The sequence below is a fragment of the Arvicola amphibius genome, chromosome 9, assembly GCF_903992535.2.
Source record: "Arvicola amphibius chromosome 9, mArvAmp1.2, whole genome shotgun sequence".
Classification (NCBI taxonomy): domain Eukaryota; kingdom Metazoa; phylum Chordata; class Mammalia; order Rodentia; family Cricetidae; genus Arvicola; species Arvicola amphibius.
In genome coordinates, this window is record NC_052055.2 from 44,579,059 (window position 1) to 44,606,839 (window position 27,781).

At 47.5% G+C, this 27,781-nt stretch overlaps 1 protein-coding gene across 1 annotated transcript in view; it reads left to right on the forward strand.

Annotated features, from left to right (window-relative positions):
* The first annotated feature begins 1,151 nt into the window (after nucleotides 1-1,151).
* Nucleotides 1,152-27,781, forward strand: part of Tbc1d22a (TBC1 domain family member 22A) — a 292,925-nt gene continuing 266,295 nt past the window's right edge. The window contains exons 1-4 of the mRNA XM_038342834.2: nucleotides 1,152-1,345; nucleotides 22,083-22,139; nucleotides 22,880-23,214; nucleotides 26,024-26,200. Of these exons, the coding sequence (XP_038198762.1) occupies nucleotides 1,284-1,345; nucleotides 22,083-22,139; nucleotides 22,880-23,214; nucleotides 26,024-26,200 (631 nt within the window). The 5' untranslated portion in view covers nucleotides 1,152-1,283. The remainder of the gene's footprint in view (nucleotides 1,346-22,082; nucleotides 22,140-22,879; nucleotides 23,215-26,023; nucleotides 26,201-27,781) is intronic.

Consider the following 27,781-nt stretch of genomic DNA (forward strand, 5'->3'; position numbering starts at 1 on the left):
AGTAAAAGCAGAGTCAGGTAGATGTCGCAGTTTATAAGAAGGTGCGGGAGGCTTCAAAGAATTGGTACAAAGTTGAGAGCTACAGAGTGCAGTGCTGAGTCATTCATTCTGCTCTGAGTACCGAGAATGAGTCTGGCACATGCCTGGGCTAATGTATACAAAAGACTTTAGTGGAATTTCTTGCATCCATCAGGTGCTGATTTAGCACCACTTGCCAGGATGTTTAGAGGTCCGGGTCTCTGCGAATATAGCCAGAGCCTGGGTTAAACAGGGAGACCGCAAAAGGAGAAAAAGGGTGGTAGAGTGCTTGTTTAGCATACAGGAGACCTTAACTATCACCCCTAACAGGGTGCATGCGGGAGGGGGTGGCGTTAAAAGACACCAGGCAGTTGGCACTACCATTGCTACACTAAAGCTCCGGCCTGACATGTCAGCCTCTCACCCCTCAGCCTTGATTCTAAGACCATAGAAATGTAACACCAATCACATAAGTACTTTCAAGCTTTCTGGTAGCTATGTTCCACAGCAAAAAGAAACGTAAAAGTAAATTTAAAAATATATTCTGCGGAACCCAATATATATAAATTATCATTCAATAGGAAATTAGAAAATTATATTTCCATGCTAAGATTTTGGATATTGGATGTATCTCACAATTAAAGCATACTTTACTTCGGACTTAGTTTGAGGGGCACGAGCACCGGCAAGATGACTGATTCCTCATGCCTTCGTGCCTATTCGTTCTTCAGCTGAATCCAGGCGGATGTGCCCCATCGCCTCTGATGTGCTCCGGTGGTAGTTGCTTCCTTCACTTCACCGTGTCGGTGTTTACTGATCTCGGGTCAATGCTAGTCGGCTGCGAGCAAACAATGGCAGGCTCGGACGCCAGACACACGCGGCTCCGGAGTTCACGGCCGGCCGCCCTCGGGGTCGGTGGCCGGGATCCAGCAACCTCAGCCATTGCCGCAAAGCCGGATAGCTCCCAGCGCAGCAGCCGGAGCACACGCAAACCGAAGGCTCCGCTCGCATGACTGCGCAACTTCCACGCGCACTTCCCAGCGTCGCCTTTTCACGGCATCAATGAGCGCAGCAGCCGCGGCGAAGGCGGGACTTCCGGAAGCGCCGAGTCACAACTTCCGGACGGAGGCGGAAGCGCCTCTCGGGTCTACGCTCGGGAGTCCTGGTATCGCCGTGGGGCCACCGGGGCACCGGAGAGGGCTTCCGGGGGTGGACCGGCAGCGCTCGGGTGTCAGGGTTGCGAATCTGAGGGATGAGGAGGGACCATGGCCAGCGACGGGGCCAGGAAGCAGTTCTGGAAGCGCAGCAACAGCAAGGTCCCGGGCAGGTGGGTGTGACGGGGAGGGCCGGGTCAGGGTCAGGGGTCAGAGGTCAGGTGGCTGTGCTGTCCTGTTGGACTGCTGGTGGAGTAGGGGTCTGAGGAGGGGAACCTGGGCTCCGAGGAAACTGGGGCGATGTGAGGGGCTCGGGGGATGGGGTCGGCAGTGGGGGCGTGGGGTCTGGGAGGTGACAGTGGCCGCACCTAGGAGCGAGGAGGACGAGGAACTGACCCCAAGTGTCTCCAGAGCCTGACAGGTTCTCTTCTGCGAAACTCCTTGGCTCCCTGGGGAAGGTGGAAGGAACTGACGCGGGTCATGCCCTGGAGAGTTTGGTGGAGTCAGGAAACTGGCCGGGGAGAGGCAGCTTCTGCCGGGGATGTTGGTCTCTGCAGGGTGTTTGGTGATTTTGACCACTTGATTGGCTTTCTTGTCTCTGGCGGGCTGATGCTTTTGCTTTGAGCGAGGAAGTCCCTTGTGAATTTGTATGTTCCCACCTTCTGGCTCTAGACTCCAATCTTCTGTCAGCAGCAGGAAACAAATATCTGGGTGCAGTCTGGAAGCTATAGAGCTCCAAAGTCCTTCTGCGATTGGTTATGGCCTGACGCCTCTCTAGGTCTTAGGGAATGAAGACACAGTGCACAGAAAATACCTAAGATCAAGTCAGCCACTGACTAGACCGTGTTTCAGACAAACACATTCAAGATTTCAAACGTAGTTTATTTTGTTCCCAAACCAAAGCCTGAGATACTGAAACTTAAGATTCTGACGTTAGCCATCCTTTCAGCCCTTACGATTTTGACATTGAAGTAACTTAAATAGAGCCATTCAGTAGCAAAGAGAATGGGCTGTGCTCCTGTACTTCATAAGAGACGCCATTGTGTGAGTGTTAAAATTGTAAACTTTGACATTCATTGCGTTCAGCCATAAAATGTACTTTCAGAGTGGTTGGGAGGTAGCCGGAGTTACTGATTGAAGGGCCACAGTGATCGGGAGAAGGAGGAAGTCCTGAGAAGTGCCCAGACACTATTTTTTTTTTAACCGTACCAGGACCAGACTTGAACAGTTAAGAACTATTATACAAACCGATGTCCCATAGTTTGAGACAAGTGGAAGATACTGGGATAATAGTGAGTAGGAGGGCCTGCTGTCACAGGGACAAACATGAAGAGCCTAGTGTCTATATAAAAAGAGCCACGTGGCAGTGTGACTTTTGCCTTTACATCTTGAGGCTTTGGTTCTCCTTAAGTGTGAACTAATTCACACTTAACTGAGAGTCAACTGAGATATAAAAACAATGGAGTTACTGTGTGGAGTTATAGAAGCCAATGAACTATAACTTTCCATCAAAGACGTGTGTGTGTGCGTGCCCGTGCGTGCGTGTGTGCGTGTGTGTGTGTGTGTGTTTTGAGATAGGGTCTCTTTCATACTACAGGCTGGCCTTGATCTTCCGACCCTCCTGTGTCAGTCTCCTGGTATACATGTCACTACACCTGGCATGGTAGTTTGTCATATGTTAAATAGTGTTGTCCCTTATACTTGTACAGATGGAACTATGACGGTGACCATGCTTGGAAGTAAGGGTCTTTGTAGATGTTCTGAGCTAAGATGAAGTCATACTTCCATTGGGTATCCCTGATTCAGTCTCTGGTTCCCATAAGAAGGTGGAACTTTAGATACAGAGAGAGACAGAAGTAAGGAAGATGACCCTGCCAAGGCGAAAGCAGAGTTTGGAGTGATGTATTTACAAGTCAAAGCCAGGGAAGGCTGGCAGCCAGCAGAAGCTAGAAGTGGTGGGAAACAGCCCTCACTGACTGCATAGTCTGCTAACACCTTGGTTTCACGACCCAAAAGAGAACGCATTTCTACCTCTTTAAGCTCCTATCTTTATGGTTGTTTGTCATAGGAAACTAATACAGTCCCAGTCTTTTCAGTGTGTCCCCATATTACCAAAGGCAGATTTCTTTCCACCTGGCTTTCTTGCCAAGCTGCCTCATATCATGTACTTTTTAATTTTTTTAAAGATTTATTTATGTTTTATATATACAGTGTTCTGTCTGCATGTATGCCTGCATAACAGAAGAGGGCACCAGGTCTCATTACAGATGGTTGTGAGCCACCATGTGGTTGCTGGGGATTGAACTCAGGACCTCTGGAAGAGCAGCCAGTGCTCTTAATTTCTGAGCCTTGTACTTTTTTTTCCTTCTGTTTTTTTTCAAGACAGGGTTTCTCTGTGGCTTTGGCGCCTGTCCTGGAACTAGCTCTTGTAGACCAGGCTGGCCTCAAACTCACAAGGATCCGCCTGCTTCTGCCTCCTGAGTGCTGGGATTAAAAGCGTGCACCACCACCACCCAGCAATATCATATACTTTTGAGAACAGCTCCCATGTTACAGAATTGATGGGGAATCTTGTGACTTGCTAGAGGCTGCTGTGAGGACAGGGCAGGGGAGAGGCTGGACCCTGCAGAGAACCTGTGCAGCCTCCCCTGTGGCAGTGTCCCTGTTTTGGGTGGCAGTCTGAAAGTCTCCCAGAAGGAGAGTGTGTAGAGGTGTGCCCCGTTTCTTCTTGAATGCACACGCTCTGGGTTTTCACCTGTGTGGTGCAGTGCTGGCAGAGCTAGGCCAGGATCCCGGGTGTCGCCTGCTCTTTCAGTGGGCCTTGTGTTTATTGTCTGCCGCCAGGGAAGCCCTGAGGAGAAGCCCCAGGAGACACAGAATCTTCCCTCAGAGTTCCAGACAGTGAAGGGAGCTCTGCGGATGCAGATGGTGGATGGGGTTCCAGCAAAGACTTGCTGCTCCACCAGTGTTTTGTCTGCCAGGGATTTGTCATTTGCAAAACGTGGCTTTGTCCTCTAAGGGACACTTACCAAGGCAGGTTGGGTTTAAAACCCCTTGGCTGCTTCTGTAGAAATGCTTGTCACACACAGGCGTTTTCTTGTGCTGTCTCTCACCTTTCTAACCTGGCCGCTGCTCAGCTTTTTAGCCCCATCTACTGCTCATTCTCTTTCTGTGCCCCTAGCAGTGCATGATGGGCTTCGACTTTCGGGTCTTCCGCATCCTGTGTGGTACTCGCTTTCCATTTTCATGCTCATGTAGCTGACTGGAATGTTCCTTCCCTCCTTTTCCTCTCCACACTTCATCTGCAGCCTGCTTCCTTGATGCCTTGCTGGTTCCTCTGCAGTTGGGACTCAGGCACCTTTTCACATACTGGCTTCTTCACTAGGCCACAGCTCTGCCTGTTTAGGAAGTAACATTCCCCCCCCCCCACCCCCGTCTTCATTGTTAAAGACTGAAGAATAGTGGCTGATCCCAGCTGTCTTTCACATTAGCCTGGAGTGAGAACAAGATTTGGCCAAGAGAGCTGCATGAGAGATGGTCTTCCTGTAAGAGCTTCTGATATTTGTACTTTCTGGTCTTTGGATGTGTGTTTGAGCGAGCCTTTTTTAGAATTTCCTTTTCTGGATGAGCTCACATACAGAAAGACTATACTTTCTACCAGGATGCTAGGGAGCTGAATGGGTTTTAGCATCTCTTCCTGTGATCTGTGTGATAGTCTCCAATGTATGCCATTCCTGGAGCTATTTGTTTCTGTATCTGTAGTGGGAGGGGGGCTACATTGATCAGGTGGCCATGGGAGCCAAGGGAAAATTTGCTTGATCTGTGTCTTGGTTAGTTTGCTTCAGTTGCTACAGCAAAGCACTATGACCGAAATGCAAGCTGGGGAGGAAAGTGTTTATTTGGCTTATACTTCTATATCACTGTTCATCATTGGAGGAAGTCAGGAATTCAAACGAGGCAGGAACCTGCAGGCACAAGCTGATGTAGAGGCCATGAAAGGGTGCTGCTTACTGGCTTGCTCACTATGGCTTGCTGAGCCTGCTTTCTTATAGAACCCAGTATCAACAGCACTGGGTGTCACCACCCACAATGGGCTGGGCCCTGCCCCTTTAATTACTAATTAAGAAAATGCCCTACAAGCTGGAGTTGGTCATACATTCCTCTAATCCCAGCTGTGAGTTCAAGGACCGCCTGGTGTACAAATGGAGTTCCAGGACAGCCAGGGCTGTCACACAGAGAAACCCAGCTTTGAAAAACAAACAAATGCCCTACAGCCAAATCTTATAGACACATTTTCTTAATTGAGGTTTCCTTTCAAATAACTTTGCTTGTGTGCAAGTGACATAAAACTGTCTAACACACCTAGCTCCATTATTTCAGGTTAAAGAGAGAGATACACAGAGATAGAAATCTCTTTGACTACCTGAGAGCATGGTAAGTTATTCATCCAGTTAATTTCTACTTAACTCATGCTACTTGCCAGCTACAATAGTGATCTCTGTTGGTGCTCCGCCCATAGAGAGCTGACAATTGAAAGGTGGTGACCGCCATCAAAGCTCTGCAGGGAAGAAGGGTGGATAGCTTAGAGCCAGGTGTGGCGGGAGGGTCTCAGGGTGGAACAGTGACCAGGGACCGCTCCCTGAGAGGTGCCTTCTGAGTACAGATCTCTCTCCTCCACCGAGCTGCTGTGAGAGGACAGAGCAAGGAGCCAAGGTGGCCGAGGCCGATGGGATGACAGGGTTATATGGTCAAAGCAAGATGCGGACTATTCCTCTTTCGTTCTGAGTGGGTGGAGAGCCTTCGGAGGACCTGAGTACCTGTGTGATGGGGAGCCCTCTGTGAAATAGGGTTGCTTTAATGAAGAGAGACACAGAGGCTCCAGGTAGGAGGCTCTGGGACACTTTCAGGTAAGGAACCGGAGTGGTGGTTATTTCACTGGGAAAGGCGGTAGGCAGGTGATAAGAATCAGAAGGCCTGGGTCCTTGCCTCTTATGAGCCATTGGCTCAGTTGACTCCTAAAGGACTTTTTGTTTTCTGCCATCATCACTGTTGGAATTCCTGCCACACTAACTTTAAATGCCAAGACCCCGCTCCCCACCCCCCCCACACACATTGGGTTTGCGAACAGAGGCAGCCTTTCAGTGTGGAGCTGAGGCTTAATGTTTTAGCGTGGTTCTGCTTGACTCTGAGCCCTGTTACAGTAGGGAATGCATGTTGCTGGGGTAGGCGAGGGATGGTATTTGGAAGGGCAGTGTTGGCAAGAAACTATGACGAGGTCCTGCATTCTTGGGTCAGGCCAGGGCAGAGGCGCAGCCTCAGTGCTGTGTCCGGAGAGTTTTCAGCCCCTACTGTTGGAACCCTGAGGAGTGTGAGCAAATGAACTGCTCAATAGACCTGTTTCAGGCCCAGCTGAAGTGGGAGGAGGGCTGGGGATAATGGAGCCATTCAGATGTGTATGAGCACCTTTGACATGCTGGACTGGCAGATACAGCCCATGGAGGCAGCAGGAGAAGGGCCCGTACACATGTGAATATGCATGCTGACTGAAGTTCTGTGAAGGTCATAACTTGGACATGTTGGCAGAATTCCAGCATCCTACAAGGGGAAATGATCACATCCCTTCTGAGGACATTCTGTCTAACTTGGGACCTGGAAGTGGTGAAGGAGTCAGGCTGTCCCTCTGAGGTGCAGGGTGGGCTGCAGGGGACACCAGTGTCTGGGAAGGGATCAGAGTAGCTCAAGCATACCAGGCTGTAAAGGCATTTGAGGCATTTGAAGCCATGGAGAAGATCTGGGTTTGAATACAGAGTCTTGAGAGTAAGCAGGGCATGGTGGACAACAGTACTGCTCAGCCTCGCAGAGGAAGCCGGCAGGAAGCGAGGACAAGGGTAGAGGCTGTTGGAGAGGAGTGGACAGGGTCAAGGCTCTGAAAGATGGAACTTGCACATTCCCTGATGGCCTGGATGTTGGGTAGGCAAGATCAACAGTATGTGGCTTAGTGCATGATCTCAAAGGTCTGTGTCCCCATCTCTAGAACCTGTGAATCAGCCGCGTTACCTGACAGAGGGATTCAACATGGTCAATCAGTTGGCCTTGACTGCGGGTTAGTTCTGGCCTATGTGGTGGGCCCAGTGTAACCACGTGAACTCTTAAAAATGGGTGGAGAGAATCAGCGAAAGTGAAACTTGATTCGCAGCTGTTAGCCTTGAACAGGGAGGATGGGGCCAGATGCCAAGGAAGGTGGTGTGGTCTTGAGGAGCCTGGAGCACTGTATTGCTGAGAATGGGAATGTTGGTCCTCTAACAACAAGAATCTGAATTCTGCCCATAGCTAGGATTAGCAGGAAATGGTTCTCGCCTTGAGCTTCCAGTATAGAATGCTGCTGGCTCGCATCTAGACTGTAGTCTGCTGACACCCAGGGCCACGTTCTGACTCCTATTCTCTGTATGGAACATGCTGAGGATATCTGTGGGGAGGAATTTCAGGTGTCCCCCATCACCTCCCTCTGCAGAGTCCTGCTCTTGACTGTGGGCTGGATTATTCTGGTCAGCCTTCAAAGTTGCTGGGTAGCTGCTGCAAAATGCTTTTATATTTCCAGGTGCTGGAAGTGAGCAGCACAATTCCTGTCATGTGTGCTGCTCGTCTGGCCCTGGTGTTAAACAAGCCATGATTCTCTTGTCCTTGTGTCCCTGTGTTCTTAGAGCTCTGTCTCTTGACTTGTGGCTTTGAAATGCTATGTACCTGGTTGGTCCCCACTCTCCTGTTTCTCAGCATCTGGGAAACCCTGGAGTTTGCATCCCCATGGGGAAGCCATGGAGAGTCCATAGGGACTGTGTTCAGGGGAGCGGGTTTCTCTCGACGTCCCTGTTGATATGTGGAGGGTTGTCTTTGTGACTGGGGGCTGTGGAAGCACTAGCAGGTGGTTCTACTGTGTATGTAATTTTTTTCCCTACCCCTCAGTAAGAACTTCATCTTGCCATGTCAAATGTTTCATTTCATCAGCAACATTTTGAAAATAAATGTGAGTCATATTTTCCCCTGCATAGTTAATATAGCAAATTGATACTGGAATTAATTTTAAATGAAGACAAAAATAAAAAAAAAAAATCCCTTGTGCTAGGGTGTTGCTCACAGGTAGAAGAACATTTGCCTGGCTTGGCATATGTGAGACCCTGGACTCTCTCCACTATTCGCAGCAACAAAAGCCTGGTAATGTTTTGATTTGGTGTTATTTGATTATTTGATTTTTATGTAGTTTATAAACCACAAGGATAGCATATGGATTCTCAGCTCCCTGCTGTGTCAGGGAAAAAGAGGGGTAATGGCAGAATGTGGACAGTGAGACTTGTTCTGCTCTCTTCCCCAGATCTCCGTGCTGCAGCAGGACGAAGCTGGGCCAGAGGATGATCTTCCTTTTCCTGCAGCCTAGTTCCCTGTCCCTGTCCCCCTTCACCTCCCAGTCATTCTGTGACAGGGTCTGGCATCAGGGACCAAGCTTTCTGCCAGCTTTAGAGGGGCTGCAAGGACTGCACACAAAAGTGGATGTGGGAAATATCTCTTAGCCTCAGGAGCAGTGGTGGTTGACCATGTCCTTCTTCTAGTGTGGAATCTAGGGGTGGATCCCTAAAGTCCATTCTTAGAGCATGGCCATGCTATGCCTGTGCTGGTGGCAGGGGCCTGGGATTGTTTACTGACTGCTTATCTTGGTCCAGTCCTCATAGTGGTTGGTGGGGGAGGGGTCTGTGGTTTTCCCCTTTACAGTTGAAGCCAACTAAACAAGCCAAGTCACTTGCTCAGAACTGTTTGGTTTGAACTGGAGGAGTTTCTGTCTGCTCTGTGCCCGACTGTCACAGCACATCTCTTCTCATCCCCACCTCATCCCCTAGCTGTGCATCTCTCGGAAAGCTGACTCACCCCAGCCCACTGGAACTGGTGCTTCCAGGGGTAGCTTGGACTTCCACCAGCTTCTCAGAGCCTTCAGGGTATGCTGGGCTCTTTTGAGCCCAGGGAGCACTGAGCCCCTGAGCTGCCAGGCAGCATTTGACTGTGTTTCTGGGGTTGCCAAATTAGCCAAGCAGCTTCTTCCAGGCTCATCCTGGTGTTCACGTTAGAGCTAATAGGCAGAGATATCACAGGGTCCAAGAGAGTGGAACCACTGTCCTACCCATTCCTGTGGCTTGTGCTAGGGACTTCTGCTATGAGTAAGTACCCCAGCCTTTCTGTTCTCCCTTTCTGAAGTGCTGTTTCCTCATTTCTTGGGATTGTGTGGAAGTCTCCCCCTGCCCCATCCCTCCTAGCCCTGAATGTCACAACAGGGCACAGCTGTGGATTCTATCATGTGCTGTGCATCAGGGCCGAGGATGATGATGGGACTGCAGAGACAGTGCGGCTGAGCCTGGCCTTGCAGCGAGTCCCTCGCATACGCTGCGGTGAGGAAGCTGAGCCCTGGCCCCAGGCTGCTGGTCCTCTGTGAGCTGGCTGGACCCTCATGGGTATGTACATTCAACTAGAGCCCTTCTCTACCTCCTGGAAGCATTGGTTCTGTCCCACAGCCCCTCCTGGATGTACTTGCGTATTCTAGGATTCACCCTTTGCCATGCACCTCAGCCATGATGTATGCACAGGACTTGCCCATCGTGCCCTGGCTGCTACCCCTTTCTCTACATTCACACTGTGCCTGCCTAGGCAGCTGTGCACTAGGCAGACCTCAGTGACAGAGGTCCAGAAGCTATGTGTCTGCTTGTTGCCTTATATATGTTGCTGTGCTGGTATGAAGAGGCATCTTTCTTTGAACATTTCTATTCCAGGGCCATACGAATGATGTTGATCCCTGTCATCTGAATAGAGATGAGCTCTCACAGGGTGTTGAGGGGTGCTGACTGTGGACATATGGTGTGCAAGTGGAAAGGCAAAAGACCAGATACTGGATAAGGGCAAGTGCTTTGGTGGACCTTAGCGTCAGGGACAGCTGCCTTTACCAGTCAGGGGAGCTGTCTTCTTGTTGGAACCCGTGATCTTGTCACTGAATTCCTCCTTCACTGTTACTTGTGCTATGTTCGAATGGATTGTCCACCTCATGAAAGTAGCCCAATAACAGGGATGTCGTTTGTTTATTGCTCCCTTTGGGACTAACATTGGGTGCTGCTAGTATGTGGTATTTGATGAACGATTTCAGTGAGCTGGTCCATGCAGAGCAGACAGTATTTATGGTGCCTCTCAAGTGAAGGCCAAGCTGGGGAACTTGGTACTTGGTGTTTTCTTTCCTGACTAGTAAAGACTGCTTTGTCCAAAGCCCTATGGCATGCACCTCAGGGCCTTTTTTCTCTTCAGTGTCTCCAGCCTGTCTTGTCCCACCTTAGCTCCCTAGAGGTACCTCTGATTCTTGGGCTATATTATCACTTTCTGCCCATCCTTGCCCTCTCATTTCTCCTTCTCAAGCTGACCCCCCCATCTCAAGACAGGGTTTCTCTGTGTAATTCTGTCTTGGAACTTGCTCTGTAGAACAGACTGGTCTCTAACTCAGAGACCCACCTGCCTCTGCCTCCTGAATGCTGGATTAAAGGTGTGTGCCACCACTGTCTGGCTTTCTTATCTATATTTGTCTGTCTGTCTTGTCCATCCATCCATCCATCCATCCATCCATCCATCCATCCATCCATCCATCCATCCGTGTAACAGCCTTGCCTGTCTTGGAACTCTCTTTGTAGACCAGGCTGGTCTCAAGTTTTCAGAGATCCACCTGCCTCTGCCTCCTGAGTGCTGGGATTAAAGGTGTGTGCCACTACTGCCTTGTTTTTTTCTTTTTTTGAGCTGACATTTTAATGAAGTTTCCTTGTGCTGAAAAAGAGAAACCTTATCCATCCTGCTAGCGGCTGTGAGGCATCTGCATCAGGGCATTATTTCTTGAGCATCTCTTCTGCTGTCCTTCTCTGGCTCACCCTGTGATCTACTTCCCTCTGTGTGATTTGCCCTGCTTCCATTGGAGAGCTGTGCTGTGGAACAGGGTAGCCACTTGTGGCCTCAGTGATATACTTCTGTCCTGGGGGAGCCCTTCTTGCCTGCTTTGTTCTGGGATCATCAAGCTATATACAGGGTGGACAATGGAGCATGACTAATGGCCCCTCAGTGCATTCTGGTAACTAAGGAGTGTGTTTTAAGTATCTTTTTCTGCTTTGCCGAGCGGTGTGTGTGTGTGTGTGTGTGTGTGTGTGTGTGTGTGTAGATATAAAGTTTCTGTTCTTTTCATGTGAAGTACCCTGATTTTTTTTTCTTTTTGGCCTGTGGTAACAGCATCGTAGCTTATTCCTCCTTCCATTGTTATAGCGATAACATTTGCATACCATACAGTCCACCCATCTAAAATGTCCAGCATGTAAGCAAGTTGTGTGTGGTGCTTTTGTGCATGCAGGTAGGTAGACCACCACACATCTGGGAGGCATAGAGGACAAAGTCTGGGAAGCTGGCTTCCTTCCACCTGGTAGGTTTTGAGATTCAAGCTCAAGTCTACTTCTGTGGTAAACATTTTCCTTACTCAGGGAGCCATCTAGGCAGCCCAGATGTTCAGGATTTTAGAATGTGTATTTAGAATTATCTAATATGACCACAACTAATTTTAGAATACTTTCATTGCAGAAAGAGAAACCATATCTCATTATGCCTTACTTTCCACCCCATTCCCTGGACACCAGTAAGACACTCCATCTCTGTGGTGACCCTCTAGACATTTTACATGCTGTAATCGTACAGCCCTCTCCGTGTATCCCAGACTGTGTTTGACCTGCCACTCTCCTGCCTCAGCCTCGTGAGTCCTGTTTGACCTCCTTTTCGCTTTGCATATTTTTAGGCTTGTCTATGCTACAGTGTAGTGGGGAGCTGTGGGCCTGCTTTTCGTCCTGCCCGGATCCCACATGGTTAGCTTATGCCCCGAAATAACAACACACAAACTGTATTCATTTAAATACTGTCTGGCCCATTATTTTCAGCCTCTTACTCACATCTTGACTAATGCATATCGAATAATCTGTGTAACACCACAAAGTGGTGTCTTACCAGGAAAGATTCAGCATGTCTGACCTGATGGCTGGCTTCATTGCATCTGGCATCTCTGAGGAGAGGCACGGCAGTCTCTCTCACTTAGGAGAGGCGTGGCATCTGACTGAGCCATCTACCTCACTTCCTTCTTCCTGTTCTGTCTACTCCACCCACCTAAGGGCTGGCCAAGGCAGTTTCTTTATTAATGAATGAAATCAACACAAACAGAAGACTCTCCCACATCATTTCCCCTTTTTCTGTTTAAACAAAAAAAGAAGGCTTTGACTTTAACATAGCAAAATTACATTTAACAAAACAGTTATCAAGTAAGAATTACAGTTACAATATTTATATCTACTTTATCTTTTATCATAACTAAGGAAAACTATAACTATCTATCTATTCTTTAACTCCATCGAAGACTCCAGAAGGATATAATATTACCTAAGTAAATGAGAAGTAAGCAACTTACAAAACTCTAGAAATCACAGAGACATCTTGCTGCCTGGACAGTCACCCAAAGTTCCTCAGTACCGTTGGGGCATCCATCTTCGGCCTACAGGCCCATAGTATCCAGCAGACTTTTCCATGAAGCAGGAAATTTCAAAGTCAGTTCAGTCACTATCTGCTGTGTCCTGCAGAATGTCTCGCAGACTCTTTCATAAATCAGAAATCCCAAAGAATCATCTCACCTTTAGGCAAGTTCAGCAGTCCTCTCTCTGCTGGTTCTTTGTGTTCAGTTTATGCAACAGTCCAGGCAAGAGCAGTTTCTTGCCCAAATGGCTGTCAAACTCCATAAGGATCCTCTTTGATGCCCATCTTCCTCTTGAAGTAGATTGGTGCTGCCAGGAGCTGATGTGTCTCATTGTCATGAAAAGCCTTAAGTTATTAAAACATTTAAGTGGAATATTCTGTAGTCTTTGAAAAGATATTAGGAATGCCTATCTAACTGAAATATATCTCTATATATCTAGAAAATCTAACATGACACAAGCTTTACTATTATTGATGACTATCCATTAACAACCTATATACATTACATTTTTAAAATGAACTACACAAAAAAAATAAAATGAACTACACAATCACAATACATTAATCAGTATCAGAAATACATATACATATAACAAAATAGACCTTAAATTTCTATCAATAAGGCAAAATTTATACCAATGTAAATTATTCATATCTGTATCATCTCCCCCTTTAAATGTAAAAGAACATTTATAAACAATATTTGGGAACATGGGCGCAGTTATTTCTCTCCAAACTGCTTCCTGCTGAATGGGGATGCTGTTAATCAGATCTTTCATGTTGTAACCTGTGTGCCAGGTTCATCTCAGTCATCATTTGGGTGAAGTAATTTTTTGAGGGTGTTCATAGCAACCTTTCAGGAGGTCGTGGTCTATCATACCATATTGGGATAGAAGCAATCCAATGGGTCTCATTTTCTGTAAAAATAAAAGAAGAATCTCTTTTCCAAAGTATCATATCCTTAGATACAAATTCTGAAGTCAAGGTATTTTCAAAATATCTTTCTTGGATTAGTTCAGCAGCATTTATAAACAAATATCTTTTAGCATCTGTTGCTTCTTCCTCAGCATTCAAACAATTCAAAGAGAGCATAATAGCATATAGTATCAAGATTTTCTGTGTATTTTCCATCTTTGTGTGGCTTTATTTTAACCTCTATTTCTTTTATTTTTACTTTTACTTTTTGAAACAGGTTCTATGTATATCTTTGTCCTGGAATAACTCTGTAGACCAGGCTGTCCTTGAACTCGTAGAGATCAGTCTGCCTCTGCCTCCCCAGTGCAGGGATTAAAGGTGTGTGTTACAACACCTTGAACTCACAGAGATCTCTGTCTCTGCCTCCCAGGCACTGGGATTAAAGGTGTGTGCTACCACACCTTGAAGTCACAGAGGTCAATCTACCTCGGCCTCCCAAGTGCTGGGATTAAAGGTGTGTGCCACCACACCCAAATTACTCTTTTTCTTTTTTACTTTTAAGAACTTTAACCTTTAGCCTACATATATTTTCAACACATTGTAAACCATTTTGAAGTTTTCTTCAACACTGAATCTTTCTTTTACTGTATATCTCTCTTTTTGTGACCACATGAGTCTTTAATTTACCCACCAATATTGGTAGAACTAAAGCCGTAACTTTGGCGGCTGGATCCAGCCCATGCCTTAGCTTTCTAGCCTCATGGCAGAGGTACCCGCAGGAGCCATGTTTATCGCCACAACTCTATGGCATTTCAAGGTCCCTGCCAGCAAACAAGCTGCAACAGTGTCAAACAGCAATCAAAAGCTCCATAGTCAGGATCTCCTGCTTGAAAGAGTCAGCGTTTGCCCTGGCAGGATGGCCCAGAAAGCCAGCATTTTAAAACAGCGCAACTTTTTTCCTGCTACAGCTGAAAACTGAAAAGCTTTTCATCAACACCATTTAAGTGTTTTGTGGCAGGACCTCTTAATGAGCTGCAGGGTTTTGCAGCTGAAGCTGAGTCAGGAAGCCTCTCTTAGATGAGAGCGCTTGCTCAGACCCGAGAAATTGCTATTATCAGGAAAACATGCTTTACTCTAGTCTTTCCCAAGCTTTCTCAGGCTTTCTGTGGATTCAGTTATCCACGTTGGGCGCCATTCTGTAGTGGGGAGCTGCGGGCCTGCTTTTCGTCCTGCCCAGATCCCACATGGTTAGCTTATGCCCCGAAATAACAACACACAAAACTATATTCATTTAAATACTGTCTGGCCCATTATTTTTAGCCTCTTACTCACATCTTGACTAATGCATATCGAATAATCTGTGTAACACCACAAAGTGGTGTCTTACCAGGAAAGATTCAGCATGTCTGACCTGATGGCTGGCTTCATCGCATCTGGCATCTCTGAGGAGAGGCGTGGCATCTGACTGAGCCATCTACCTCACTTCCTTCTTCCTGTTCTGTCTACTCCACACACCTAAGGGCTGGCCAAGGCAGTTTCTTTATTAATGAATGAAATCAACACAAACAGAAGACTCTCCCACATCACTACAGCATGGGACAGTTGAGGTGTTCCTCCATTTATAGTGGGGTCACATCCTGGCACCTCCTCTATTGTAAGCTGAGAGTGCACATAGCACTGCAGCCTGCCAGACCTAGTCTCGGGGGGTAGTGCACTGTGCAGCATCACAATTTCCAGAAACTGTGGCTCACTGCTGCTGCCCAGTATTGAGAAAAAGTATGGTATCACACACATATTGTGAGCCCGGGAAAGACCACAGTTAAAATGTTGTATGTAAGCCGAGTGGTGGTGGCACACACTTTTAATCTCAGCACTCAGGAGGCAGAGGCAGGAGGATCTCTGTGAGTTTGAGACCAGCCTGGTCTACAAGAGCTAGTTCCAGGACATGCTCCAAAGACTACAGAGAAACCCTGTCTTGAAAAACCAAAAAAAAAAGTTGTATTTTCTGTTGAGTATGTATTACTTTTACACCGTTGTGAAATGTGGAAATTGTGTTGAGCCATTATAAGTTGGGGACCATTTGTAAGTTCTTCACTCTCTGCCTGAGGCAGGGTGTGGCTGTGTAGCACAGGATGACCTTGAACTAAGATCCCCCTACCTTAGCTTCCTGAGTGCTGGGATTCCAGGTATGCAGCACATACCTGGTGTCATTGTTTTATGATTTAATATTCCCTCATGTGAATAAGCCACTGTCATTCCCTGTTCACCAGGTGATAGACTTTGGATCCTTTCTACCTGCTGACTGCTTGTCAAGCTGGGCTTTCTTTTCTCCAGCTCTTTGTGACCTGCATCCCCGAGAACTCTGAACTTTGACCCTTCCTGCTCAGTGAGTCAGCCCCTTAAGAGAGTCTGTCTCGTGTGACCCTAGAGTCTCATTCATTAGAAGACGAGTTAGAGACAGAAAAGAACTGCACAGATTACTATAGCACAAAGTGCACATGAGTCTCCTCCAGCCCAAGAAGAAGCATTACACACAGTGGAGGTTGCTGGGTTCCCTCCTTGCACGCAGTTCCTTCTCCCTGGTTCTAGACAGCCACTGTTCTGAGTTACACCTTCATTCTCATACATGCTGTACCAACTGCTTTTATGACAGCTTGACAAAAGCCAGAGGCATTTTGAAAGAGGGAACCTCAATCGAGAAAATTTCCCCAAGCCTGTGGTGCATTTTCTTGATTGATAATTGATGTGGGAGGGCCCAGCTTACTGTGGGCAGTGCCATCCCTGGGCTGCAAGAAGAAAGAAGTCTAAGCAAGCCGTGAGGAACAAACCAATAAGCGCTGTGCCTCCATGGCCTCTACATCAGTTCCTGTCTCCAGGTTCCTGCCCTGTTTGATTTCCTTCCCTCACTGCCCTCAGTGATGGACTGTTACTTGGAAGCAAAAGATGAAATAAATCATTTTCTCCCTAAGTTACTTTTGGTTATGGTGTTTATCACAATAATAGAAAAGTAGTGGAGACACACGTGGTAGGAATCTTTGCAGTCCTGTTCACGTGCAAAAATGCAAGTGTTTTGCATAAACACAGTTAACTATTGATCAATTAATTGATCTCCTCTTGTTCACTGTGGTTAGTTTCTGCATCTTTCTGTGGTGGCTGGTACCTAATATGTGTATACACGCACATACTTTGCTTTCTGTGTATTTGTTCCTTCGTTGATAATGAGCACCTTGGAGACAGAGCCTGGAGCACTTCTGGGCAAGTGCTTTATCACTGACTCAGCATCTGGGTGTATGTGTGCTGGGGGTGTGGCTCAGTGGTAGAGTGCTGACAGAGCACACAGGAAACCCTAACTCGGATGCCCAACCCTGCTACAAGTTTTTGTTTTTTCTTTTTAGTATCACAAGCTTTGCCCGCTTCTTTCCTTACATATTTTCACAGCATTTTCTGTGTCTTTGTGCCAGGATGAAGCATTCTGTCACGTATCCTTTTCATGACGAGTCCCCAGTGTTCTGGGTTAGTACAGAGTTTTAAAAGATGTTTAATTTGTTCAAAAGCACATTTGTGTACTTTCTTGGGGAGTGGTTGGGGTCATCCCGCAATGCACCTCTGCAGCACATCCCCAGCCATGAATGTTCCTTACAGAAGGGTTTCCTTATCTGAGGTAAGTATGCATGTCACTTGCCACTGCTTTTCAGTGGCTTCGGTGAAGTCTCTTTTTCTTTTTTAGCAATACTAGACCAAATAAATGCAATTTTAATAAGGTAAAAATGAGGTTCCTTTAAGTCTGAGCTTGAACTTTGTTGGAACATTTTTTACTCAATAAACACAAGTGCTTTGCCTATGAAGAATTAATGAGTTTCCCGCTCTGCTGGGAGGGAAAGGCCTGAAGTCTTTGATAACGTTGTAGAGACTTTTATGAAAATGACATGCAAATAGTGCCCTGCAGGCCAAGCTGCCTACTGTTTTGAATATGAATATATGGGGAGGGGGATAAGAAGAAGCATGTGAGCGTTGGCTTCAAGATAGATTGGCAGTGGTGACAGGTGCTCCGTGTGGGCTACTACCACTGTGGCTGCCTTGGCCACAGCATGTGCTTTGTTTCTGTGTGGATGCCAGGTTTCATACTGGCAGCCACACACTGCCACCGCTGCACACTTTCACCCTGTGAAAATTCTCATGTCAGTTTGGTTCCCAGGATGGGGAACTAAAGTACAGAGAGTTGACTTGCCTCAAGCTTTACCAGCCTTACCGGCCAGTAAGTGTTGGTTCTGGAATTGGAACCTGGGACAGTTTGACTCTTCATCCTGAAGGTTTTGGGGAAGGACACTCCAAGTTGTATGTGATCTCAATTGCTATGTATCTCTTTTCTCCCTTGACATACAACACATAGCTGATTCTCTAGGGGTCTGTAGTCAGAAATTCATGTAGTGCACAGGGCTGTGGGGACTTGATTCTTGTTCCAGGATGTTCTGGGAGGACTCGAAGGTTGGGACTGAAATAAAGCTCTTCACTTTCTTGTCTTACTGTGATCAGTGGCTGCTATAGGTTGCCAGTTTGTGATGGGTCAGTTGAGATGGGTATTCGTGGGCACTTCTTGTAACTAGTTTGGGTTTCCTTGTAGAGTATTGTCTGGAGTTGAAGAGAGTCAGGTGGAAGCTGTGGTGTATTAGTTAAGGTTCAGCAAGAATGTTAGTTCTCCCCTTTCATATTCCGTGTGCCTGTGGTCACCCCTTTCAAATTCATGTAACTGGACTTACCCACTAGAAGTGCAAATCTTCCTCCATGGCTCTTCACTTTTCCACTGCGGCAAGGTCTGTCAATCATCCATAAATGGATGGTGTGGTACCACTGGTCCTGCTAGCCAGCCTGCTCTGGGTTTCCTCTGTCTCTGCCTCCTGAGGTTGGAATTACAGGTGAGCTGCCATGTTCACTTACCCGTCTGCTATTTAACTGGGTCCTGGGGTCCAAACTCCTATCCTTTTCCTCGCTTGCATGGCAAGCACTTTAGCCATGAGCCATCTCTTCAGCCCCATCTGTCAGGAATTTTCTGCCTGCCACTATTTTACGTGAGATACCTTTTCAAGGGAAAACCAAGACCGGATTTAATGTGAGCCCATGCTGTGTTCCCACAGTAATTATTATCACAGGGTATTGTAACATTAGGCTGCCAGCTTGGATTGGCACAGTGTAAGAACCCTAACACTTGGACTAGATGATATTGTACCTATTTTTGCCTCTCTTCTGTCTGGTCATATAGTTGCTATCCAAAAAGTGTTTGTTAAATTCCACTAACATTTTTAGGTTACAAAAGCACTTGATATAATTAAGAGATTGTGCTATGGGCCTACAAGGCTGACAACAGACTGCCGTATTTTAGCTTGTCTTAAAGCTGTCCTTAAGCCAGTGAGGAGAGGTTAGACAATATAAGCAGTGGTGTTGGGCAGATTGATTTTTACACGTTTTCTGCTCAAGTGTGTAAGGAGAAAGTGACGGCTGTACTGGAAAGGGTAATATACTCCCAGGTTCTGGACGAGGACATCTTTGGTAGATTGCTATTTTGGCCATACTGCATGAAAGAAGGAGTTCTCATTTTGCAGATCAGTAAGAGGGTGAACTCTTGTTAGCAGATGGACACAGGATATGAAGAGTTTACATGAAGAAAAGGCACCCGTCAACAATATCTGAGGCACGAAGCCAGCGTGGAGATTGCTTCCCTTCTGTCCAGTTAGTGGTGTCTGGCCATCTGCCAGGCCTTGCTGGGGGAAAGGGAACTACTTGACTGTCCTTTGGCAGTGTGACCAACCTCTTTAAGTGCGTGCCTTATGTCCAGGGCATTCCCACTGCAAGAATTTGTCCTCCGGAGGTTATCAAGTGGTGTGTAGGCATTCCTCTCCAGAGGTGTTATTGCTGTCCTTGGGACCACAAACAGTTTTAAATCAGTCTGTGTTTTGCAGTCAGCCTTGGGTAAACTCATTCTGTTGTAGCCATATGGCAGCACAGTGTGAAATTAGAAGTGATACTGTCCAGGGAGGTGGCACAGGCCAGAGATGAGGTAATCGGCGCTCATTCTATTCCTGTGGTGTTTAAAGCGTTTACTGTAGAAATAATTAAGATTTACAGGGAGTTGCAGAGGGATGTGTAGGGAAGTCTATACACTCTCAACCTCATAGTAGGCTTTTAAATTTGCATATGCTACTTCTAGTCTCTGCATATCAAGTCACACATGTGAAGGTAAATGATTTAAGTAAAATGAAGAAAGCGAAGAAGTAATAATATGGGAAAATATTTCACAGCCTATTTCAGAATCAGGAAGGTAGGATAATTTTTAAAAAGATTTATTTTTATTATTTTAAATAATCGTATTACATTTTATTGACTTTTGTGTGTGTGTGTGTGTGTGTGTGTGTGTGTGTGTGTATGAGCCATAGCATGCAGGTAGAATCAGAGGTCAGCTTGTAGGAATTTTCCTCCCACTGTGTGGGTCCTGGGGATTGAACTCAGTTCGACATGATTAGGGGCAAGTAGTTTTATCCACTGATGTGTTTTAGTGATACTAATTTTCTTTCTTTTTTAACTTTTAATTATGTTTATGTTGTGACTATGTAGGGATGTGTGCGTAGGAGTGCAGGTGCCCGTGGAGGCCAGAAAAAGGCATCTGGTTCTTTGGGGATGGAGATATAGGTAGCTTTAAGATACTTGATGTGGATGCTTATTGAACTTGGGTCCTCTGCAAGAATTGTATGTCCTCTTACCTGATGATCCATCTCTCCAACCCTAGGATTTAATATAAAAAATGTTTTCTAAGCTTTTTCTTATAGTAAATGGGAATTAGCACAGAGACCAAGATCAGCATTGGGCAATGTGCAGAGAGTGGGTGAGAGACTTTGGAGCACTCAGTCCTAAATGGGATGTCCTTATCAAGCCCCTCCCCTCAAGGCTCAGGGATCTGTGCGGAAGAGGAGGTAGAAGGATTGTGAGAGCCAGAGGGGACAGCCTCTTCCAGACACAGCAGGACTCCGCACATGAACTCCCAGACACTGTGACAGCAGGAACAAGACCTGACAAAATCCTAGCACTGAGACAAGGGCACTTGGACCTAACCGAGAAACTGTTTGCTGCTGCTGCTGCTGCTGCTGCTGCTGCTGCTGCTGCTGCTACCTGCTAGGGAAGAGCCAATCTGCCTTCTCCAGTGGAGGCTGCCTGGCTGTATCAGCCACGCTCCAGGGCAGGCCCCATGCTCAGGAGCATTTGGCCCACACAAAATGGACTCCATCTTTTTTGTGTTCTTTTTGTTTTGTTTTGTTTTTTGTCTTGTTGTTTTGATTTTTCCTGTTCTTTGAGAGGGAGGTGGCAAGGAACTGGGGGAGGGGAAGAATAGGATCAAAGTATATTGTATGAAAAAGGTTAAAAGATAAAAACACCTTTTAACTCACTTCAGAAATACTACATTTATTTTCATGCATATGTCAGAGCTTAATGGAGATTGGAGAACAACTTTGGGACTCAGTTTGCTCCTTTCACCGTGTAGATGATTAAACCCAGGGATTGAACCCAGGTTGTCCAGCTTGGCAGAAGGTGCTTTTACCAGCTGAGTCCTGTGTGGTCCCAGAATTTCATTAAAACACAAAACAAAACATGTATGTGTTTACCTGAATTGGTCTTCATGTTTCTCTTTGTACACTTCTTTCCTCACCAGGGTCTTGTGTCAAAACCCCAGAGTGTCATGTCTGCCTTGGGACTGTACCAGTTGGGATGTCAGATGACAGTGGCTGGGATTAATAGGGATTCGTTTGCTTACTGTACCCGGAAGTGAAAGGAGGTGGTTAGCTTGGAGCCCTCACACACTGCAGCCATCACAGACAGTTTTCAGAGGTGCCTTCACTCTCGGGACAGAGATACCCAGGCCTCACCTCACCTCTGTTCTGGGACATGCCTGAATGCGAGAAGCCGAGGTCCAAGGGTGCTGGCTGAGCCTGTCTGGTTTTGTTGGAAAAGTTACAGCCTTCACTTCTTTCTAAATCGCTTACACAATTTTTGTCTATAGTTGGGTAATCAGACAGAGCAGCGCCTGGTAGAAATTCCCAGTGACGTTCCCTTGTGAGGTCAGGTTCTGCTTGTAAAACACATTTGCCAGCAGTTGCTCAGGGACCCTAGTGTTGGCAGGGGTCTGAGAGGGCTCCTGGAGAGCCAGGCGTCCTGATCTCAGAAAGGGCCTGAATGTCTGGCCTGTTTGTGGCGGTGGGGCCTGTGTGGCGCCATTCCTCATTGGATTGGCACTTAGCCTGGGTGGCTAGATGTGTAGTTGGTAGAATGTGGCTTCTCTTGGGCTTGTGGCCTAGGAACTGGCGCCTTCCTTGATTCAGTCAGTGTTGGGCTCTCAGTAGAGCTGGGGGAAAGAAAAGCTAATTTTTTGTTTCCCTGTTTTCCTAGCATCCAGCATGTGTATGGAGCCCAGCACCCACCCTTTGACCCACTGTTACACGGCACGTAAGTGGCAGTCAGTGTCTTGCTTGTGCCAACTCATTGGCGTTTCTGAGGGAGGGGAAATGTTCTCTCAGTCAGCAGATGGCTCGTTCACTTGCTTTGTGAGAAATTGCTGTCTGTGCATCGTTTATCCTGTAGCTGGGCAGTGGGATATGGGGGCTGCAGGTCAAAGTACCTTGTAGAGGGTAGAGAGCTGGCACTCCTGGCTTGAGGACAGTATGCCTCCAGACTGTCCTCACAGCTCATGTGAATTCCCCCTCTGTGCTGTACTCTCTCTGTCTTGGGCTTGGCTCCTCCAACTCTTGGGCTCGATGCAGTGCTGGTAGGGCCCTGCAGGCTGTACGTGTCTGTCATTTTTCCTCCCTTATACTGAGGCCAATGGGATGTGTAGTCATGCTTGGAGGGAACTCCTTGAAATCATCTCTCTGTGTATATGCAAAGGCCCTGTTCTCTGCAGGGTCCTCTTGCCCTGGCCCACTCTGCTGCTGCTCTGGAGCTGGGCTGAGATGGAGGGAGTGGGAGAATGTGCTCTCTGGCTTTGGCACATTGCCCTGTACTTCTCTGCTGTTCAGAGCTCTCTTCTGAAATGTCCCCCTGCCCATCGTGCGGCCTGCGCAGTGCCAAGTCCTCTTTTGATGCCTGCACAGTGTGCTTTTCTTGGCACCCTCATCTAGACAAATTGTACTCTCACTGGGATTCTTTTTTGGCTGAATGTGCACAGTAAAGATGCCTTTGCTTTGTAGCTTGCTCAAGTCCACGCCCAAGGTGCCCACCACCCCAGTGAAGGCCAAGAAGGTCAGCACCTTCCAGGAGTTTGAGAGCAATACCAGTGATGCTTGGGATGCGGGCGAAGATGATGATGAGCTCCTGGCTATGGCAACGGAGAGCCTGAACTCTGAGGTGGTCATGGAGACAGCTCACCGTGTCCTGCGCAACCACAGCCAGAGGCAGAGCCAGCCCTCACAGAAGGAGATGCCAGAGCCGGAGCCTCAGCCCATAGCAGAGCCTCCTGTAGCTCCGAGTGGTGACCTCCGCCTGGTGAAGTCTGTCAGTGAGAGCCACACTCCTTGTCCTTCAGGTAGAGATGAAGGGATAGTAGAGCCAAGGATGGATTGGACTGGAATAAGGGGGGCTCTGTGTCTATTTGCAGCAGGACTCTGGGCCATGAGAGCCTATTAGGGCATCTTTCATGTGTCTGTGGTACTCTCAGACCCAGCAAACAACCTCATTGCCCATGGGATCTGATGTGCTTTTCTTTCTTTCTGGAGCTGAGGGCGTCTTTCCTACAAATGAAATGTTAAGGCTCACGGCTTGTCTACGGGCCCAAGAGAGGGCCATGGAGCAGCACAGGAGATGTGAGATCACAGGCTCCTTCAGAAAGGAGCAAAGAGCCCCCAAGCATGTGTCTCCTGGGTAAGGGTGCTTTCCTCTCATTTACAGAGGAGAGAGCAGATCCACAGTAGCCTAAAGCTATCCTGCTAGATTCCAAAAGGGGCTTTGTACCTAGTCTGGTTTTCAGAACTGCCTGCTGGGAGCTGATGTGCTAAGATGTTAGTTTCTTCAGGCGAGAAGCTGCCTTTATTTCATTTGTAACGAATTTAGAATCGCTGAGCTTACCCAGGAACTGCAGTGGCTTTTGAGTTCTGAGAGTTCCACCTCCTGTCTGCTCAGTCTGGGTAGGAGGCCCTCCCGTGGTGGTGTCCAAGGGATGGCTCACTGCTGTACTTGCGAGTCATGGATACAACTTCTCAAGCCCCCACAGAGGTTAGAGCATCTAGGGCACTGTTATCGCCAGCGATGGCCCTCAGCACATAGATGTAGGAGCTGACAGTGGGCAGGACTATATTGTATCTGGCTGGGGGTCCTGACCAGAAGAAAACTCAGATCCAAACATATGTCACATTGTGGCAGCCTCCTTGGCACAAGTAAAGCAACTAGTTCTCTGATTGTCATGTTACTGGAGAAGTGGCTGTGATCTCATTGCTGTGTCCTATGCAAATTGTAGGTTGAGCATTCTGTGTTTGCTTTCTAGGAGAGGTGTTCTTTTTTTTTGAGCACTTAATAGCATGCTGGGGGTGTTCACTGTGTGGCTAGTCTCTTTGACGATGAACTCTTTAAACACCTTAGGCTTTTAGGAGGGAATTGTGTTGTCTCTCTTTACAGCTGTGGTACCAAGAAGACCCTGAACTGCTCACGAGGTGGGCCTGGGGTGTTAAACCCAGGGTCAGTGGTTCCAGGTCCTTGCTGCTAGTGCTGGCTACTGCAGAGACCAGGGGTTCTCGCCCAGAGATCCTGCCCCCAGGGGACATGTGGCGGTATCTTGGGTAGTGTGTTTGAGCTGGAGCAGGGTGTGTTTGTCACTGAACATGGTAGGTGTGGTAGGGATGCTGCTCAAATGTCTACAGTGCCCTGGTGTGACTGAATATCCCTCTGACCACTCCCTTGGGTGAGGCCAGGGAGTCCTGTGCTGGAGTTGGTGGGACTTCTGCCAGGATTGGTTACATTGGTCCTGGGAGCTTCAGGAATGTGTGGAGAAGATGTGGTCCCCTTTCCCTGCTCAGGGCTTGGCCTGTTACCTGTGGACTGTTGATACTTCCTTATATGAAGAAGGAATGTGAAGGCCACTGGATCCCTAACCCAGCCAGGTTCTAGCCACTCCCTCCTGTGCCTCCCAGATAGCTGTGTGTGATTCTGCCTCCATAACGTCTTCTTGTGACCTCTGTCTTGGTCAGTGTTCTCTTGCTGTGAAGAGATGCCATGGCCACAGCAACTCCTATTTATAAAAGAAAGTGTTTAACTCAGGCTTTCTCCCATTCCTGGCAGGCGACATGCAGGCAGACATGGTGCTGGAGAAGTAGCTGAGAGTTCTCTGTCTGGATCGCAGGCTGCAGGAAGAGAGAGACACTAGGCCTGCCTTGAGCATTTGAAACTCCAAAGGCCATCTCCAGAGGCATCTTACACCAGGGCCACAGCTACTCCCAAAAGGCCATACCTCCTACCAAAAGGCCACACCTCCTAATCCCTGTCAAGTAGTTCCACTCCCTAAAATGACCAAGTGTTTAAATATATGAGCCTATGCGGGCCATTCCTACTTAAATCATCTCAGCCTTTTATGGTAGAATATATAGATAATGCAGGATCTCTGGGATGTACTGGCAAGTCTAGCTAAATCAGTGAGCTTCCTACCCAGTGAAAGACCCTGTCTCCAAAAATGGGGTCTTGAGGGAGACACCTTGCTTCTAAATGCAAGTATACATATGTGCACAGACTCTCCCCAGGCCATTCTGCTCTTGAATTCCAGTGCCTGTTCTCGCTGATGGGTGGGGGTTTGTTCTGGATGTTCCCTGCAGGTAAAGGTAGTAGCAGAGGTCCTCAGGTTAACACTTGGACCAGATTCTTCCCAGGAGCTTTACTCTTGCTCCTGGGTTGCCTGTATGGCCTCTTATCCTGACTAGGGAGTGGAGCAGCATGGATGCAGGCACAGGTGGGGTTCTTGACCCCATCATCTGTAGTGCCTAAAGTAGACACCAGCGTGTTGAATTTAGATCTTACCTGTGGCTTGTTTTTGACCGTACACTGGTTTCAGTCTTCTGAAAGTTGAGGCTGCTGGGTGGGAGTTAGAGCTAGCCGTCAGAGGAGTGCTCTGGGCTTTCCCGGCTGTCAGGATGCGCTCAGATGCAGGTGTGTCTGTTTTACTGGTGAATAGCACGGTCAGTGAGTTATGTTTCATGCTGCTGACGGGAGAGGAAAGCTGTGGCCTGACCGTGTTCACAGAGGGCCAGTGAGTGCTGTGGTGAGCATGCAGCCACATGGATGAAGGAAGAAGGTGTGTTTAGGAGGTTAGAGGCTTCTGCTAACCTTACCCTCTGTTCTTCTACCTTTTCTAGAAAGCACCAGCGATCCAGTCCCTCTGCAACGGTCCCAGTCTCTCCCCCACTCAGCTACAGTTTCACTGAGTGGCACATCTGACCCAAATGCACTTGGTGGCCCAGCGCTGAGTAACAGAGAGGCCTCTCGGCTGGACAAGTTCAAACAGCTGCTTGCTGGCCCCAATACAGACCTCGGTGAGTCCCTGAGGGTGGCTTGTTTGTTTCTTACAAGACCAAAGGTGTCACTCCAGGTTGCACGCACGCCGTGTTTTCATGACATTTAGTCTCTAATACGCTGGTAGTTATCTTCCTTTAGCCGTGTTTGCTAACATATTCCTGAACCAGTTTCCTAATATGTGCTTTTTTGTGTGTGTGTAGTTTTTCAAGATAGGGTTTTTCTTTGTAGCCCTGGCTGTTCTGGAATTCGCTCTCTAGAAATCCATCTGCCTCTGCCTCTTGCGTGCTGGGATTAAAGGTGCAGGTAAACACCACCCGGCCTTCCTTTTTAACTAATGCTGCAGAATACTTTTCCTACTGTGGTCCTCGAGGAGCCCCTAGAGGCTGGGCAGGTAGCGATCTGTACTCCATAGGCTATGGTTTGTCAGTGACTTCTGGGGAGAGGGGGAGGTGACTACCATCCTGAACTACTGACTTTGACTTTGCAGATGTGGGCTATGGGTGATATGAGTGTGGCAGGAAAGGCCCAGGTGGGCACTGGGGAGAGAGGACGGTTATCAGGGTGAATCTTTGTGATTTGTCTGGTCCCTTTAGTACCTGTGTAGACACTGGATTGGCTTCCAAGTCACTTGTGGTGGAATTGTCATCTGATTATTTGTTCTTTCATTTCCACAGCCTGTATTTGATGAGTGAACTCAACGATAGGTGTTTCCTAGGTGCTTGAATTTTCTGAGGGCCAGGAGGTGGTCTTGCTTGAGATACTCATAGCAAGGAAAGAAAAATTTGAACAGGTAGTATGCTAGAGAAGCACTTTGAGGGCTGAGAGCCCGGAGGTGCAATGCCCAGTTTGCCCAGGAGGTGGCGAGTGGGGCACACTGATCCATGCTTTTGGGAAACTGTAGGGAGGATGTCTTGACTGGAACAGGGCAACCTTAGGTCTGTACAGTGGACTTTTTTTCTTAGATTAATAACTTTTTTGGTTTTTATTTTTGAGGTGAGGTCTCTTTATATGGCTGTGGCTGTCCTAGAACTCACTATGTAGATTAGGCTGACCTTGAACTCAGATAGATTTGTCTGCCTCTGCTTTCTGAGTGCTGGGATTGAAGGCCTGTACCACCATGAATATCTTATAGTATGTCCAAGCACAACAGGATGAAGATTGAAAGTAGGCCTCGGTGGCCTGTGGACATTGCTTCAAACATTTTTTATGTAATTTCATACTTAGGAAAAGTCTCAAGGATAGTACAAACAACTTCTGTACACAGTGTCACCCAGTTTTACCAATTGTTTGCATTTTGCCCATTCCCCATTCTCTGTGCTGTGTGTTTGCAGAACCAATTGAGAGTCAGTTGGAGACTTCCTTCCATTTACTCCCGAGGGCTTTGCTGTGTACTTCCTAAGAGCACAGGCTGTCAGTTTAAAGAGGTGTAGCCCTGACACAGTGCTGTTTTCCTTGTTGTGAGGATGCGCAGTGTGTGTTCACATTTACCAGTGCTCATTGTATCTCCTGTTTCCTTGTCCACAGTTCAGAGCTCAGTGGCGCCTTCCCCTCTGCTCTAATGTCTCCATGAACCTGAATGCTAGTTCCCCTTCCTTGTG